Here is an 18,953-nt window from a genome sequence, read left to right as displayed (position 1 = left end):
TACGTTACCATGACAAGATGTCACCAGGGGCAAAAGTAGAGAGAGAGAGAAAGAGTGAGGAGAGGCCCACCGCCTGCAGGAGAGAAAGCTTAAACGACGGGTTTTTGAAGTCTATCTTAAAACAACAGTCAGGTGTCTGTGTGAACGTTAAAACAGGTTTTCTTGCTGTAATTATTCCTCCTGTTCACACCGATCATTAGAAGATCCCCTCTGAATGTGCTCACAATGTGAGTTTCAAGAAAAAAAAAATATTTAAAAGTTTATCTGAGGTTAATATGTGGATTCAATCATCTGAGTTAATGAAATAAAGAGGATCTCTTACATATTTACTTTTTAGTTTGTGTCACGGACAGTGTTTCCCTGTTGAGCTGCAGTAGAAGGATTGTAACAAAGAAGACATGCTGACTTGATTTGACTAATTTGGATGGATGAAGCTTCATATTAGCTTCAAATAAACAACATTTTTGTACAGGAGAACTGCTGTGGATTTTGTCCCCGGTCATTTACAATGAAACTGCATTATGAAGGGATCTCTAAATTGCCACTATAACAGACTTGAAATTGTAAACCTATCCGTTAAGTAGTTTGGTGTGTTTCTAATATCTGTTTCAAATTCATCCCAAAGGGATTGAACTGGGTTGAGGTCAGGCCAGTCAAATTCTTCCAAACCAAACTGGGAAGGCATTACTTTATGGACCTGGCTTTGTGCACAGGGCACTGTAATGTTGAATGTTGAAACAGGAAAAGACCTTCCCCAAACTCTGAAATTGTCTGAAATGTCTTTGTTTGCTGTCACGTTAAGACTTCCCTTCACTGGAACTAAGGGTTCTCTGCCAAAGCATGAAAAACAGATCAAAAGTAGCCTTAAACTGTGAACAGACACACTTTATGACAGATAAATGAATGTTCTTATAGCAGCGTGCTCACTCTGTCATGTGCCCTTGATAGCTCCACCTTGATCATATGTTTCGGTCACTTTCTAATAAACTTTTCCTCAATTTTCTTTGAAGCCAACCGGCACACTCACACACGCACACGCACAACGCTGAAGACAAACACTGGTCTGTCAGTTGATGAAAGGCTCTATCCATGTGGAACTGATGGTGAGCAGATCTCAATTAGTCTAGAGAGAGGGGAAACAGGGGGAAATGAAATATTGATGTGAATGAAATCAGTTATGTGGTTTATAGGGTATTACATGTGTAGGTGAGCAGTGGGGTTGCAGGGGTGGGGTATAGTTTGCCAAAATTGCAGTCATCTCCCTCCAGCTGTACTCTAGCTGGCTGTATCTGGGGCGTGTACTGCCGTTATATAAAAAAAAAAACCTCCCAGTTCTGCAACTCCTGCAGCTCCAGCGAGGCAGTCTGGGTTTGCAGTCAGGGGACACTCATCATCATCATCATCATCAGTCACAGAGCAGCTCTCTCTCACTCTCTCTCTCTCTCTCTGTCCCACCCTCAGACACCCCCACACTTTTCTCGCCCTGTCCGTCTGTCTGAACAAGCACATCATCTTCTTTTCTCCTCTCTTCTTTTCACAAGGCAAACATGTCCGTAAACGGCGCCGACGGGGACCTGCTGCAGATCCCTCTGGGGCTCATCAACAGCGAGGGGAAGTATCTGACCGCGGAGACCTTCGGCTTCAAAATCAACGCCTCGGCGAGCAGCCTGAAGAAGAAGCAGACCTGGACCCTGGAGCAGACCGGGGAGGACGGCAGCGTCGTGTTCCTCCTCTCCCACCTGGGCCGCTACCTTGCCACGGACAAAGACGGCAACGTTACTGCGGACAGCGAGACGCGCGGCCGGGACTGCCGCTTCGTTATCACAGCGCATGAGGACGGGCGGTGGTCGCTGCAGTCCGAGCCGCACGGGCGGTACCTCGGCGGCAGCCAGGACCGGATCACCTGCTTTGCGCAGACCGCCTCACCAGCGGAGAGATGGAGCGTACACCTGGCCGTGCACCCGCAGGTCATCCTGTACAGCTTCGCGCGCAAACGCTTCGCCCACCTGAGCGCGCATGGGGAGCGGCAGGAGGTGTCAATAGACCGGGATGTCCCCTGGGGGGTCGACTCGCTTGTGACACTGGTCTACCGTGACCAGCGCTACCACCTCGAGACGTCCGACAACCGTTTCCTCCGCAATGACGGCAGCCTGTCCACACAAACGGACAAAGACACCGGCTACATGCTGGAGTTCCGATCCGGGAAAGTGGCATTCCGCGACTGCAACGGGCGCTACCTCGCACCCATGGGCCCCACCGGCACAATGAAGTCCGGGAAGGGCACCCGGGTTGGGAAGGATGAACTGTTTGGCCTGGAGCGCAGCCACGCGCAGGTCGTGCTGACTGCGGGCAACGAGAGAAACGTCTCCACGAGGCAAGGTGAGGCTCCGCAGCCACTCAGAGCCAGAATTTAAAAAAAAAAAAAAAAAAAAATCACATTTCACTATGCTGATGAAGTCACTGCATAACTGGGCACAAACCACAGGCAGCTGTTACATGATTTTGGTGTGTGTGTGTCTCTGTGTGTGTGTGAGAGAGAGAGAGAGATGGATAGATAGATAGCAGAACAGAATTAGAGAGTCCTGTTACTTCATTTTCCCCACCATGTGTTATTCATTATCATGCTCTCACTTTCTCCCCCCTCCCTCCCCCTCTTCTCTTCTCTCCCTCTCTTCCTCCCTCCCTCCTTTTTGGCCGGTCTCTGCCTAGCTTCACATTTTTCTGCAGTAATTCTACCCCTGCATTGTGGCTGGCTCAGGGTCAGCTCCAGCCTACAGTTATCCATCACTCTTTATCTCAGAATAGACTGAATAGACAGAAAACAAGGGAGGGAGACAAAGGAGATCAAATGGAGGAGAAGGTAGATGAATTGCAGAGAAGGAGGTGTGACTCAGATTGTCCTGCTGAATGTGGCTTTTACATGCAACCTCTTTGTCTTGACGCCACTCAGTCTCAGTTTGAGTCTGTGCTGCCATCCTGGGACTGATCACTGACAGCAGTTTATCCACGTAGTCAATATGCATCAATGCATTTGGAAATGTGGTCTGTGTGTGTGTGTGTGTGTGTGTGAGAGAGAGAGAGAGAGAGAGAGAGAGAGCATTCCAGGAGAGATGAATTGCAGAAGAAGAAAGATAATCTTTGTTTGAATTAGGTCCGTTTAGAGCCATGACTTGTGACCTGATTGGTATGTCACTAAAGTTAGGAGCATCATGGTAAGACTAAAGTTTAACACAGTAGAGGCAGTTGAACATTCAGACAGTTCGGCGCTTTTAGTCAGATAACTCCAAATGGGACATGGGAAAAAAATTAGGTTTTGATGTCAATCTTTTAATTGAATAACAAGAGTTTTTTTTTTCTGAACTCTTCTGTGTTGGATAAATGAACAGTGCTTTTTATAAATCATTTGAGACAAGTCTAGGTCAAGTTTCAAGCACTTTGCAGGTCTGGATGCAAATCTTTCATGTCTGCGATGAGAACATTTTTCTGTCAGAGCTGTGTTATTATAGTTCTTGCATAATTGAAACCTAGTCCTCGTTAAGGGGTACTTCACCAATTGTACTCATGAAGTTCAGTTTACTCGTCAGATGGAGTATGACTCAGCTTGTGAAATCAGTTGTATAATGTCCTCTGTGGCTCTGGAGGAGCTTTTGAAAAGTTTGAAAAAAAAATAACCTTGATCAGGGTTATCCCGACTTGGCATTTAGACTTAAAGTTTTAACAGAGCCTGCATCACAAACTGGAGGTTGTGGGGTTTGAATAAAGCGGGTAATTAGAAGGCAAGGAGAGCTTCATAAAAGTGAAGGATCCAGCGTTTTTGGTTTGTGACTCACACTACAAGCTAACAATGTTTCTTCACGGGCAGCATTGTAAAAACAGCATCAGTAGTGCAGCAGCAACTTCCTCAGTCCTCCGTCAGCATCTATGCAGGGTGCGTTCGGGCACAGTATTGCTGTGTAGGCTGCCGGGGTTTTGGCAGCGCTTAGAGACCAGTACACAATTACTGTAGTTAGCTACACGTGTAAAGTGCAAGAAAATGTACTTAAAGCCCAAAAAAGCTTCAGGTTGGAGCTACAAGAATGAAATGGGAGTCATTGCGCAGCTGTTGTGGGCAGCTTTGTTGCTTAAAAAATGAATATGTTCCATCAGACATGCGTGCAGTTGAAACGTCTGAACTGGGCCTTTAAAAGTGAGGATATCTCACCTCTGCTGCACAGATTTTGACATTTGTCTTTTTTTTTTTAATCTGTTCATTGTGAATCCCACAACTTAATGGAAATTTAACACTAAATTGCTGGAATACCTCTTTAATGTGTGTCTGATAAATTAAGTATTCAAAGTGTATAGCTATGCAAAGCTTGCATGTTTTTTTTTTCCATGATTTTATCAAACAATTCAGACTTGAATGTTTTTGCTTGCAAGTGTCAAGTCATCATTTTTGTGACTTATCGTACGTGTGTTTAAAGTCCAAGTCTCAAGTCTACAGCTTTGGAAATTCACCATAGAGGAAGCAGAGATGTGTATGTTTCTGCAGACCATAATGCAATGCAGCTAAAAGATTTGTAATTTTTTTGACTAATCTGCTGTCATCACCACAACTATTACTCCTGTCGCCTAGCCTCATTCAGGACTGGCACATCCTCTGTGTGGGAGCTATCATTAATTGGCAGCTATTTTGATAATTGGGTAATCATTTTGAGTAATGTTTTGAAGAATAAATGCTAAAATTCTCTGATTCTACCTTCTTAAACATGAATATTTTCTGGTTTCTTTAGTCCTCTATGAACTGAATATCTTTGGGTCGACTTTGGTCTGGAGAAAACATGAAATTTTGCAAACAGTCATCAACATTTTCAACATTACAACACCAAATGATTAATTGATTAATCAAGAAACTAATTGACTGATTAATTGATAATGGAATTAATCATTAGCTTCAGCCCTACTATAATACAATAAATCAGTTTGGCCTCAGACAGCTGAACACAAATACTGTGTCCCAAATCCATACTACATACAAATTATATACAGTATATACCATAAACCACTAATCACAATATACTGTTTTTGCAGTTAGTGTACAACAAACGACGCCTGCTACATGTCTCATACTAAACGGAAACAATGCAAAACCTCCGGTGATGTCATAGCTGCAACCTCAGACAACCAGCATATTTGAAAACGGGAGGAACTACTGTCTCCTCTTCTGCTGTTTTTTTTCCAGCTGTTCCCTAATCTGTTTCCGCTGTGCGTTGCATTGCAGGGCAACAGTGACCAACTATATTCTATGCACACTGTCTGGTTTGTCAGTTTTCCAGTGTGAACACACTACAGACTGAAAACCTGCTTACTCTTAGTGTAGTGTCGTATGGATTTGGGACACAGCGAGACAGTTCAGGACATCCTGTCCCTTTAAGAATCCATCAGGGGACGTTCATGAATTAGAGGGTAGATGAGTTTCAGACAAGGAGGAAAACCTCCGGAGACAAATGAAATCTGACAGCAGACTGCCCCACTTCTCTAGGCATGGACCTGTCAGCCAATCAGGACGAAGAAGGGGATCAGGAAGTGTTCCAAATGGAGATGAGCCGTGAGGACAGGAAGTGTGCCTTCAGAACTGCTGCGGGAAAATACTGGACCCTAACAGCAACTGGAGGACTGCAGTGCACTGCCTCCACCAAGTAACCACACACACACACACACACACACACACATACAGGCTGGCCTTGACTATGTTGATGCCCTCAGTGAGATTATAGTTTGTAGCCCCCAAAAGAGTACACCAATAGTACCTCCAGTCCTAACACTTCAAAAATGAACTCACAGTAAAGTAAAGCACAACAATGATACCTCCAGCCCAGACAAAGTCCTCCCAGTCCTCCAGACTAAAAGGCAAATGGGGTCAAGGCATCATCCTATGAGTGTTTGGTGGCTGTTGGGCAAAAACTGACCAAAAGAAAATCAAACCAGATGAAAACCCGTGCAAGTCTATGAAGAAAAAGAGAGGAAAATGTTAAGAAGGGAGAACAAGTACATATTTCCAATAGCTGCATACAAGCACATCTGTTGGTAGACAAAAAACAAAACAAAACATGTCCTGCTCATTTTCCTATGTGTCTTATGCCACGGGCCGCCCCTGCACACATACACACACACACACTGCATCATGTTGAAGATCACACACTTATGTCAACACATGAACATCCCTCACAGTCTGCTCATTGAGTTTGGCATCGTGTGTGTGTGTCAGGTCTGCCAACAGTTTCTTTGAACTGGAGTGGCGTGATGGTCGCGTGTGTGTACGTGCAGCTAACGGCAAGTATGTGGTCGCCAAGAAGAACGGACAGCTATCTGCTACTGTTGACAACCAAGGTCAGTTATGTTTCAGATGTTGCTGAACTGATGAGAATATTATAACTAAGCACTTTTCATTTGTATGTTTTTAAATAATTTCTTGAATCTTAATTTTACTTTTACGACGTAGAGTACTGAAGTGTAGTTTTGCTGAGTCGCAGAGTGCTGAGGTGTAGTTTTGCTGAGCCGTAGAGTACTGAAGTGTAGTTTTGCTGAGCCAAAACTATTTTTAGCTTGGCAAAGAATTAAAGTTACCTTTAATAGGTCAGGCCAAAATCAGAATTACAAACTTTCTAAAGGGGACATATCATGCACATTTCCAGGTCTATATTTTATATTTAGATATTTATTCAGGGCTCACTGGTACATCTTTGCACAATATAGTTTTAAAAAAACTCCTCATTTACCTTTATGCAACTCCCCTCTGAAACAGACTGAAACAGCTCCTGTCCCTTTAAGGCCCCCCTCCCAATGAGCCCACTGTGTTCTGATTGGTCAGAGCTCCCAGAAGCTGACCCTCTTCTGCTGGTTGTGGAGGCTATGTAAAAAAAAAATAGTAGCAGGATTTTACTTCTTTTTGTCGTTCTTTACTCAAAACGTCAACTTCTCAGATACATCCGTACATGTTCGAGCCAAAATCTGATCCGAAATATGCTAGTGGACAAAGGCAACAACCCATGGAACAACCGTAGCAACAAAGACTACAGAACGGATGTCTGATCTGATGTCAGTTCGATGGAGAAGTAGAGGTAACTTTGCAAACGAAGTGTTCAGAGCAGGCTTAAGCCCTTGCTTTTGATTTTCAAGCAGTATTTTTACAAACTTTCTCCTGAAGTCTTGGAGTTTCAGAACATCCAACATTATAACAGTATATGACAGAACAACAGAAAATCACAAAAAGCATGATATGTCCCCTTTATGTCAAGTGTCAGTACTTCCTCTTGAGGAGGGTATCCTAGTACTTTCTACATCCCTGAAGAGGGGAAATAAAAGACCCAGACCAACCCTGACCAGTCTGTGTCTTCAGGGGAGGCCGAGCAGTTCCTGATGAAGCTGATCAACCGCCCAATCATTGTCCTTCGTGGAGAACATGGTTTCATCGGGGCTCGTAAAGCAGGAATTGCGAACTTGGATTCCAACCGAGCATCCTATGACGTTTTCCAGCTGGAGTTCCACAATGGAGCGTACGCCCTCAAAGGTAGGCAGTCATGTTAGAGGACAAAGTTTACCGACCAATGATGTTGTTTTTGTATGCTTTACCAATTTACTTCAAGTCACTTAGTTCACCCAACTAGGACAATGAGCGGTCTGTGTTCTGCAGTCCTCCTGTGTCTTTTTTGATACTTCCACTAGGGGGCACCAACGTTAGAAATGTTCAAATCCTACACTTATAGATGTTAAACCTGCTTTACCTGATTCTTTTGGCCAGACGGGGGCAGTGGAAACAAGATATGAACACAACTTGGACATTTTATCAACTTATAAAGTGGATTATGTGAACTCGTTAGCAAAAACTATTACATAATATACACATCAAGCAAATACAGGGCAACATTAGCATTCATTTGGAGTCATGATTGTGTACAATATGTACAATATTGAGGGATGCTGCAATCTGACTTTTTGTCTCCCAATGCCAGTTCTAAAATCATTTTATCATATTTACCAATACCTATTATACCTATTATTATGTACCTAGTATGTTGCAGGTGTACCATTAGACTGATGTATTCATCTTTTATTACGTTCTCAATAGTATACAATCATTGCATGATATCAGAGTTGAAACCAAAGCTTAACTTGTGCACAATGTCCATATTTGATTTTGTCTTATGGGTTTAATCAACAGCACAGCTTGTGAATGCAGCGCGGTTCGATATGGTCCTTTAAAGTAGCGCTCACCACAGAGCTGTTTAAGTCAATATATGAAACATCCTATTGGAATATTATCATGGCCATATGTATCAACTATTGTAAATCATCTGAAACTCTTTTATCATTTTCACCAACACACCTAGTTAAGGCTGAAAAATTAATCAATATTATCTATTATTGTTCATCTTCATGAGGATATTGCAATGTTGACAGTAAGCAAATCTGATCTAAAAACAAAACCATTTTAATTGAAATAATGTGAAAAGGGTTTTTCATATCAAAGAAATAAAGGAGCTTAAAGGAACTGTTTGACATTTTTGGAAATAAGTTATTCACTTTCTTTCCATGAGTGAGAGGAGAAGATTGATATCACTCTCATGTCTGTACAGTAAATATAAAGCTATAGCAACTAGCCAGTTAGCTTGGCTTATCTTACTTTAGCAAAATCCAGCTACAAGCAGCTCTAAAGCTCACTTATTATTACAGTATTAATATGATATATCTTATTTCTTTTATCTGTACAAAAAGTGTAAAAACAACAAGCTGCAGTTTTACAAGGTTCATGTGCTGGAGTAATCACTGCTTCTGGCAAAGAAATAGTCCAACACATAACCATAACCATAAATCTGCAACTTGACATTTTAACACTTCTTTTTTTTATGGATTAAACAAACAAGACATATCGTGATGATATGTGCTGGTAGGTGGATTTTGTTTCCTTTGGATAGAGCCAGGCCAGCTGTTTCCCCCTGTTTCCACTTTTTATGCTAAGCTAAGCTAACTGGCTGCAGGCTATAGCCTTATCTCATGGCAAGAAAGCGTAAAAATATTTCCCAAAATATTATTCCTTTAGCATTAGCATAGCAACCTTGATATAGAGTACAGTTAGGGTAAATTTGATGTCTTAACACATTATATAAACATCACCCAGCCCTATTTGTACTTTAAGGCTTCATTAAGTGTGTGTTGTTTGTCCAGACTCCCAGGGGAAGTATTGGTGTGTTGGAGATGACACTGCAGTGGCGTGCAGCAGCGCCACACCTGTCCAGTTCCTCTTTGAGTTCTGTGACCTCAACAAGATGGCAATCCGTGCTCTTGGAGGGAAGTACCTTAAAGGAGACCACGCTGGGGGGCTAAAGGCCAGCGCCGACTCCGTGGATAGTGCCACCCTCTGGGAATACTGAGAGAGCACAGCCGGACTTCACCAATATCTGACACAATGCTTCTAACTATTGATAGATACTGTAGGTAGCTGTTTTTTGCATAATGTGTGTGTGCGTGTGTGTAACTGTGAATTAGTCTGGATGGACGTGTGGCTGAATTGAAAGCTGATAAACTGGAAGTTATGGCACCAAAGCACTACAGGTGTTTTATTATTTTTCTGTCTCAATCATTATCTCTTCTTACTGTGCTTTTTACTGGAGATTTGGATTTCCAATGACTTGCTGTTTAATGAATGAATCATTGTGTGGTTGCGCATTATTTGTTTCACTTGCAGTCAACTTTACACAAGCTGTACCTGATGTACGTCAGGATGATTACTGCGTTTATTAGTCGAGCCTATCTGTGGTAACTACTGGTGTAAACGAACATGTAGATGCTATAACTCATAATTCACAATATCTAACCTTTTCCTGTTCAGTGTCCTGCTGGCTCTATTGCTCCGCTTTCATCTCCTCTTCTCTTTCAAACTATAAAGCATAACACACATTAGATAAAGGGATGTTACTGATTTACATGTTTCAGCTGTAAATAATGCTTTATTTAGCACAGAATGCTTCAAAAACATAGTAACCATGGAAACTTTTATGTGAAAAAGTGTGTCTCCTAAGAAAGAAATGGGATGTGGCTGGCAGATCTAACATGCTCTTTGCTTGTGCGCTACTTACTGCACCTTTCCAGTTTTCTCTCCTCAGTCTTCGATGTGCAGACAGACTAAATCTGTAAATAGACAGATGCATCGTCAGTAGTCAATAGTCAAAAGTTTTCCTTCAAGACTACATCCACTAAGTTCTTTCTGGTTCCTTAAAGGATTGTAAGGTTTTAAGGAAACAAAAGAAAAGATTGGATGAGTAAAAGAAGCGTTGAAATTCACCCAGCAACTGAAGGAGCCTTATTAGTTCAAATGATCATCTTTTCTGTAAAAAGGAGGTGATGTGTAGGACCTAGTTGTCACCACATACTATACACTCAAAAGCACATTAAATAGACAAAAATATGCAGTCATAGATACATTAATTCCAACTGTGAAAAGTCAGTGATTCAAAATCTGCACAATAATGTAGTTTATGTCGATTTGAAAGAAGTTAAAAGCACATGTTTTTTGTGATGAAATGTCTGCCTTAGATTGGGTCCTGCTGCTGGTGTGTAAACACAATGACGGAGTCATCTCTCTGGCGAACGTTGTGGCTGTGCCTTCCATTTCAGCCTCTTTTTTTCATGTTCTTATACATTTGACCTCAAATGAGTAAAAACCCCAATAAAGTTTTCCTTCTTGACAATTGACCTTCTTGAATCTTTCTTTTCTGCGAAAAAATGGTCAGTAGATGGTCAGTAGATATTTTTGGGTTTGTCTGTCCAGGATTTAGAGATTCTTTAAATTTTTTCTCCTCCACTCTACCCTCAAAACAATGGAGGTAAATTGATTTCAACAGCAATGTGTCTTTTCAGGAACAATGTCTCTCAACAATCCACAAACCTCATCATGAACAGTTTCATTGGGGCGATTTTTTTAGTTTAAAGTAGTTCCAATAAAAACAGTAAATAAATAGGTCTGTGGATTATCCATAGAAACCAGGACATCATTTTTTAAAGCTTAGGCACCACAAACAATGTTCCTTCATCCCCAATATGCTGGGATGACAGCAGAAGTTGCAAAACCTGGAAAAATGAAACCAAATCAATCACTGATCTTTTTGTTGAGCTGACAACATCAGGATATTTAACTCATATTTAACTCACTTCCTCACATAGTGTTCCTCATGTGGGATAAATACATCCTTTCTTCAACTAATATTCCAAGTTCAACAGCAGAAAACACTTTGTTTACCATCCATTCCTGTCCAAACACGCACCAAAAATGTCTTAAACAGCCCAGAAAAGATCTTATTTAGGGGCACTTTATGCAAATCACATGTAGTCTTAGTAAAAACTCTGACTCTGACTGTAATTTGCAACAGGCTTAGTGAATATCTCCCACTTTGACTCTTCAGCATCCAGTACAAGTTTGAGGTTCTGCAGTGATGTTAGTATAACTCGTAAGACAAACTGTAATCTAGACATGGCTTGAGCTGGCGAAGAGCCATGTGCATAAAAGATTGTATCATCTGCATAAGATTTGATTTTATAAGTCTGTGTTGGAGTAATAATATTGTTAATGTGGATTGCAAATAATAATGGGCCAAACACAGAACCTTGTGGTACCCCCTTTGTTATTGAAAGGGAGGGTAATGTGAGACCATCAATACAGATTGCCTGTTTTATATAATAACATAACATAACATAACATAACATAACATAACATAACATAACATAACATAACATAACATAATATGCATGACATCACTTCTGAGCATAATCATCCCAACCAAGGCAGCATGATCTGTTTTGTAAAATGCAGTGGTTAACAGCATCAAAGGCCTTAGAAAGATCAACATATAGTACAGCACACTGCAATTTCCAGAGAATGTATGATATCATTTAATACAAGTGTAGCCTGAGATTGCACCATGTTGTGGCCTAAATCCCGAATGCTGTTGCTAGAGAATACAGATTTTGTCTTGATAAGCACAAAGTTGCCAGTTAATTAGAGATTACAGTGTTAACTGTAGGGTGAGATTTTTTAAATTGGGCAATAGTTGCTCATGTTGTCAGTTGAACCCCACTTATGCAGTGGAATAACCTGAGCTCATTTCCATTCAGTTGGGACCTTACCAGTAATCAACTAAATATATGTGTAGTGCAGGTTGTGATTCAATGAGCACTAGAGGTAAGGATCCAGATTGTCGGCTTTAGCTGATTGTTTTAGTTTTTAAATGATCGAGTGCATTAAATACTTCAAATATGGTGACAGCCAAAGGGAAAAAGTGCTGCTTGGTGAAGAGGACAGGTTAAGTGTCCAGCAGTGATAAAATGGTGGTTAAAAGCTTCCATTGTCTTGGGTATTTCATACAGTGAATACCTAAAAATGATTAGAATATCAGTTCAAAATCATGTAGCAACCATCTTGTTCTCATAATAAAAACCCATTGTCATGATTTTTGCAAAAAATGTTGTGTGTGGGAGATGAGGAAGGAAGAGTCTGCATCATGTCCCCTTGAGATTTCACTGTGCCAAAACTGTACAAGAGAAGAGAAGGCGAGGGCGGTAACCTACTCCACTTTCTCTGTCCTTCTGCAGAGAAGACTCACCTTTCCTTCTCGGAAAACAACACCCAGTCATTCAAATGTGTGTTAAACTTTGAATGTGGGCTTTGATAGAAACACAGGAATAGACCAACAGACATCCTTCATTCTTCAGTGCAGGATCTCTGCATGTTGCCATGGTAACAGGTAAGTGGCAGGGATGGGGCTCGAGGAGGAAGGATGTTCGGAGATTTAACAGACACACATAGATCAATAATCTCAATAACTTTGTAATACTCTGAGTCAAACAGTCACATATTTAAGATACAGTTTCTCTGGCACTTCCGCTGTGTGTCTGAACAACGACTTTGTAAATAAAAACCTCAAGATAAGCACAGACATGTGATAGTCCCTAAATGAATTGGAGCTCACGCTAATACACTAGTACCCCCATTCCCATGTCTTTTTTTGGACAGTCTGTGTGTTGTGTGCTGTGTGTGAAAAGCCCCTATCGTTTGTAAGAGAAAACAGATGGCAGGGTCTTGCCAAATTTGTCTGCCAGAAAAAGCTAATATGGCACTTGAATGGAAGTAGCAAATAATAAGCAGAGGAGACAAAGACAAAGGAAAGGAAATTAATGAGATGGGAGATGAAAAGAGAAAATGTGCCGCAAAAAGGGGTTTCACTGACCTTGAAAGTAGGGTAGATGTTGTTTTTTTTTTATGCATTCATGCATGAGATAAGAGAGTCCTGAGTCCTAGAGGTGACGAAGAATAAAGAGTTTATTCAAAATGTCCTTGGTGAAACTTTTCTTGTGACAGAACTGGCAGGAGAATATTGTTGCTGTCTGGTAAAAACCACTCGTGTCTCTCCAAATTAGGTGATTTTAAAGATTAAATATTCCTTTATTGACATCTGAGGCTAAATAACTCAAGAATAAGAGTCTACTCGTGGCTCTGTGAGGCTGTAGGCTATTTAAGCACAGCAATGCTTTTAGCTAAATACTAACATCAACAAGCTAACATGCTCACAATGACAATACTAAAATGCTGATGTTAACAGGCAAAATGTTTTTCATGTTAACCATCTTAGTTTAGCATGTTAGCAAGCAAATATTTGCTAATCAGCACTTTAAACAACAGAACATCTGAGGCTGATGGGACTGTCATTAGCAGGCATTTGTCCAAGTATTACATGTATTGAAAGTCTGACGATGTGAGTCTGATGATGGGGCTATATGAAAGGTCAAAGGAACATGTCTGTACCAAATGTCATGTCAATGCATCCAATAGTTGTAGAGACATTTCACTGACAACCAAAAATGCCACAGTGGTGCAAGAGGAGCTCGTCTCACCAAATTCATGAGGCTTCTCTGGGCTCCATGACTGTCTGCACAAAATGTCACAGCCATCCATTCAGTAGGCCTAATTTTTGAGATAGTGTGGACTAAAGAGGTTCACAGATGAACTTTTCCATCCTTGGAACTACGTTGCTGTCAGCGGCTATAACCCCCAATGGATTTTCCTAAAAAATGCATTTTCACAAAGATTAAAATGGGTCAGTGTTTCTCACTAGATGAAAGTGTTATATTTTGGAGATGCGTTGTTTTCAAAGGACAATGACAAAATTTGCATGTCATGGGTCAAGACGTGCTTTTTTGTGCAATGCACCAAATATACCTTCTTTCTTTACTGTGTGGTATGTGACGACTTTTTCTGCATTCATTGTATGTATTATTTGCTCTGTTTATGTATTCTTTGACAACATGTATTTGATCACGTTGATTCATGTTACTAAATACTTCATTTAATTGAACATGAGATAGAATAGAAGATGTAGGGAAAGTGATGAAAGTTTTGTGACCTGTTTTGTGACCTGTTTTAGCACTCAGTAAGTTCAGAAGATTGGAAGAAATAGTCCAAAACAGTTTGACTCATGCTTCACTTACTAGCTTTTATAGGAGGTTTCAAATGCATTTCACAGTCTTCATCAGCAGATCAGATCAGCACATCATCTCGAGTTAAAGGTCGACTGTGACCAAGGAAAAGTAAGAACATTCACACTCAAGACCGAAACAGTTTGAATACTATTTTGATGAGGCCACTCACTCACAAATGTTGGGCATGATAACTTATAAAGATTTTCAATTAGTAGTTTCTTTGTTAATCTGTTTTACAGGATTGCATCTCGCTGTGCGACTGTAACACTGCCACCTCTAAATAAACAATGTTAATTTTCCAGTGTATATTTGAACTACATAACTATCTTAACCCTATTGCCATGTACAGTTGTCCTAATGTGTCTACTGCTGCCATCTAGTGTAGGTAATGTGAAGATGATTCTCATTTGATTTCAGTATGTGCACTATATGGCCAAATGTATGTGGACATGTCTGTTTTTTATAGTTTGGGCTAGGCCCCTTTAGTACAGGAAACCTTAACACTACAGTGTCTAATGATATTTCAGCCAATAGTGCACCTGAAACCTTGTGGCAACAGTTTGGGAGAGACCCTCTCCTGTTTCAACATGACAATGCCCCTACACACAAAGCAGGGTCCATAAAGTTTTCCTTGTTTTCCCAGTTGGTGTGGACGAACATGACTTAATTAAAGACCAACACAAAAATGTCATAAACAGTGGACATGTGCACATTAAATAATCACTGACAGCGGCATTCAATGAAGGTGCTATCGCTATCTTTGGCTCAGGTGAGTTTGTTGGCAGGTTTGTTCCTTTTTATTTAATTTGTTCCTGTTTTCTTTGCTCTCATATTAAACAGGGGGTACTGACCTTCTTCAAGGGTAGCGATAAGACACAGAACATACTATTGCACGCACACAAATGTACGCACCTACTGACAAATTATCACAGTATCTGTTTACCCAACGATAGCCACTTCCAGGCAGAGTGTGAGCGGGCAAGAGCCAAAGAGGGAGAGTTTTATTCATTATGTCACACGATACACTTCAGGAGAAAGAGGGTTTTCTCCAAAACCCTATTGATGACTAGTACGTCAAAATCTTACTCTGGCTGCACATCTGCTGTGCTATTTGACTTTATCAGACCACTAATTACTTCTCAAGAAATCCATGTAGGTGTGGTCCACTCAGGTAGAAATTAGACTATTGTGACTCCACAAATTATAAATCTACTCCTGAATAATCAAAAATATAGACCAAAACCATCCTGTTTTTTTTTTTTTTTTACGGGAAGTGTGCAGCAGTATGTGTGTATACAATATCCCTGTTTGTGTCAAACAGCAGCTCTTTGTTGGAGAGAAACCTTCCGTGACTCATGCCAAGTGTAAATATGACTGCACGTGTCTGTATCTTGGTTGTGTGTGCATGACTGACCATCCCTTTATGACTGCCAGACTTCAGGCTTTGGGCTTCTAGGAAGATGATGACAAAGCCATGTGGGGATAATGGACCAAGAGTGAAACCAATGAGGGAAATGAGCCAAAAAAATGCAAAACAAAGGTATTTTCCTTGAAGGTCACCATGTACGGTTGGCGATCTTGACCAGCCATACTTACTTGTGGTGTGGAGTTTGACTGGTGATACATATTGAGGTCTGATCATGCAAAGTAGGTCAGTTATGACTTGGCAATAAAGTATCATCAGTGATGGAGAGTCATTAAGTATATTTACTCAAGGAACATGCACATATTACTCCACTGCATTTGTTTGACAGCTACATACTACAGCTATATATTAATTATGTTGTTACTTTCATCCTGAACACAAATATGTTGATATAGATACTATATGTACTGTACAAAGGTTTTAGGCACTAAAGTAAAGTGATGATGCTTTAAAAAGAATAATGCCATAAATAGCTTTTATTTATCAATTACCTTCATACAAAGTGTAGTAAACAGAAGAAACTTAAATCAAATCAATATTTGGTGTGACCACTTTGCCAGTAAAACAGAACCGGTTCTCGGTGCACGTGCACACAGTTTTTCAAGGTATTTGGCAGGTAGGTTGTCTCAAGCATCTTGGAGAAGTTGCCAAAGTAAAGTTCTTCTGTGGATTTAGGCGTCTCAGCTGCTTCCGTCATTTCATGTAATCCCAGACTGACTCCATGATGCCATGTGATCTGTTGCAGGACTCCCTCTTCTTCTTCTTCTTGTCACTAAAGGAAGGTCTTATGACTCTGGCTGTATGTTTGGGGTCATTGTCATGCTGCATGAATGACAGCTATAATCATAGTTTTTTTTCAGAGTAGCTGAGTTACTACACAATATTTCCAAGTACCCCCTTGTAAATGCAGAATTACCCCCAAAGTACCCCTATTTGGGAATTATAGGTGAAACTACCCAACAGTGAGTAATGTAGTTAGAATTAACTTCATCTCAACAGCATTAAAATCCCATTTAGCTACTCAGTGATGCAATATAACCATAATAGGCTACATGCAATAATAATAACCTAACACTTCCTGCAAAATGTATTTTACTCTCTTTTTACTGTTCCTCAGCCCAAATAAAAATTTGAAAGCAGTCAAGAATCTGAATTCTTCAACCATAATGAAAGTATTTGTTAAGCTGAGAAATCCATGTATATACTCAAATATGAATATGATCAACACATTAGCAAACATGATGTGGAAACTACCGGACTAATAATTTCTCACGTATTCATTTGTTTTCCAGGTTTCTAATGAACTTGTGTAAACCTCGCTGACTCATTGGTGCTGAAAACAAATGCACGTGACTGTTGATTTAGGCTTACCGATGAAAGGCATACAATTGATTTATGTCTACATGCTGCTCATGCTGGTCTTTAATTTAACTGCAGTCTCAATTTGATCTGCTATTTGGGTGTTCCTCCCTCACCTTCATTCACGCAGAGAGAGGGATCTTATTGGTGGAGAGCAGATTTGCCCAGCCTATAAATTCACATACGTGCTCGTGGAGGAGTGCAGAGCGTCTGACAGCACCGGAGGCTGAAGGATCCACCGCATCTTCTCTGGAGGGGACAGCTGCTCGCTCCGGGACACACTCGTCAGATCAGCATGTCTCCGTCCGAGCGTCGCAACACGGTCCGGCTGGTGTTCCTCGGGGCAGCGGGGGTCGGGAAGAGCGCGCTCATCCGCCGTTTCCTCCACCAAAGCTTCGAGCACAAGTACACGCGCACAGTCGAGGAGCTTCACGTGCTGGAGTACGACACTGCGGGCTCCGGAAAGATGCATCTGGAGGTCTTGGACACGAGCGGCAGTTACTCCTTCCCGGCTATGCGTGAGCTCTGCATCCGACACAGTGACGCCTTCGCCCTGGTGTACGCGGTGGACGACCCGGGGTCGTTCGAAGAAGTGCGGCGGCTGCGCGACGAGATTCTGCAGCTGAGGGGCGACAAGAGCTCGCTCATCACCGTGGTCGGCAGCAAGGCTGATCTGACCGAGACCGAAGGCCGGGTGCTGCTTGCGGTTGATGTCATGACCACGGTGGAGGGTGAGTGGGACGCCAACTTCGTGGAGGCATCCGCACGCACCGGTTCCAACACGGTCGGGGTGTTCAGCGCGCTGCTGCAACAGGTGAACCTGCCGCACGGGTTGAGCCCTGCGGTGGGGAGGCGCAGAGACACGCTGCCCAGACCGGCGGTCAAGAAAAGACCACCACTGAAGAAGAACAACAGCTGTATCCTGTCATAGGAACATTTCTATGTCTATAATGACTCTGCAGCTGGACTGCTCGTGCATATGTTGCTGGTCAAGACAGTTAGTCTACAGAGGTGGAAAGAGGACAATATGAAAATATGTCTCCGAAATAATCAACATCAGACAGCCCTCACTGTTTAATGAGAGACTCAACTGGCATATGGGATATACCCACATCTGTATCCCATGTGTTAAAGATTCACATTTTTGTGTACATTTTTTATCTTTTGTCAATAAAATACATTATTGTGATATTGTCTGCTGTTTCATATGTTCAATCCATACATTTCAATCTGAATAACGAAACCTAAACTGAGTTTATTTCCTCCAATGAAAGAGTGAATATTGTATAATTCACTCTAAAGATTTTTGTCCCTTTTGAAAAATATCAATGAAATTATGAAACTCTGCTGCCCCCACCTCAGTCCTGCTCAGTGTGCCTAGTTTAGAGGATCTTTGACCAAAGTTCAACTTCGCCTTTTATTTTTTAGTGATTTCAAAGCTGTATTTAGTAAAGAGAAAGTTCTTAGGGTCTCATTAAATCTCACTCATCCCTGACTGCCCTGTTAGCTGAAGGACTTAGAGGCATGAAATACAGAAAAGTTGGACCCAGGTGTATTTACAGTGAGCGTAAAACATGCACATCGTTTGAGGATTGATTATGGTGCCTCCAGGGATTCTGCCCAGCAACTTTGTGATGATTGGTCCCCTAATCATTACACA

General features: G+C 41.4%; 2 protein-coding genes across 2 annotated transcripts; both read left to right on the top strand.

Moving 5' to 3' along the window:
* The first annotated feature begins 1,333 nt into the window (after nt 1-1,333).
* LOC137180050 (fascin-like) lies at nt 1,334-10,731 on the top strand. The gene is made up of 5 exons (XM_067585229.1): nt 1,334-2,379; nt 5,522-5,678; nt 6,248-6,369; nt 7,379-7,549; nt 9,205-10,731. The coding sequence occupies exons 1-5, from the start codon at nt 1,548-1,550 to the stop codon at nt 9,408-9,410; spliced, it is 1,488 nt and encodes a 495-aa protein (XP_067441330.1). The 5' UTR covers nt 1,334-1,547; the 3' UTR covers nt 9,411-10,731.
* Nucleotides 10,732-17,258: 6,527 nt separating this feature from the next.
* rasd3 (RASD family member 3) lies at nt 17,259-18,482 on the top strand. Its single transcript, XM_067585969.1, has one exon. The coding sequence runs from the start codon at nt 17,589-17,591 to the stop codon at nt 18,222-18,224; it is 636 nt and encodes a 211-aa protein (XP_067442070.1). The 5' UTR covers nt 17,259-17,588; the 3' UTR covers nt 18,225-18,482.
* The last annotated feature ends 471 nt before the right edge of the window (nt 18,483-18,953 follow it).

This window comes from Thunnus thynnus, chromosome 3 (assembly GCF_963924715.1).
Source record: "Thunnus thynnus chromosome 3, fThuThy2.1, whole genome shotgun sequence".
In the NCBI taxonomy this organism is placed as follows: Eukaryota; Metazoa; Chordata; class Actinopteri; order Scombriformes; family Scombridae; genus Thunnus; species Thunnus thynnus.
The sequence above is the reverse complement of the archived record's forward strand: the minus strand, read 5'-3'. Positions and strand labels throughout refer to the sequence as shown.

Excerpts from the sequence above, each read along its gene's own strand:
- rasd3 (XM_067585969.1), top strand. The coding sequence starts at position 17,589 with ATGTCTCCGTCCGAGCGTCGCAACACGGTCCGGCTGGTGTTCCTCGGG.
- LOC137180050 (XM_067585229.1), top strand. The coding sequence starts at position 1,548 with ATGTCCGTAAACGGCGCCGACGGGGACCTGCTGCAGATCCCTCTGGGG. Across the intron at positions 5,679-6,247 it reads CAGTGCACTGCCTCCACCAA|GTCTGCCAACAGTTTCTTTG; the intron begins GTAACCACACAC and ends TGTGTGTGTCAG. Across the intron at positions 6,370-7,378 it reads TGCTACTGTTGACAACCAAG|GGGAGGCCGAGCAGTTCCTG; the intron begins GTCAGTTATGTT and ends CTGTGTCTTCAG.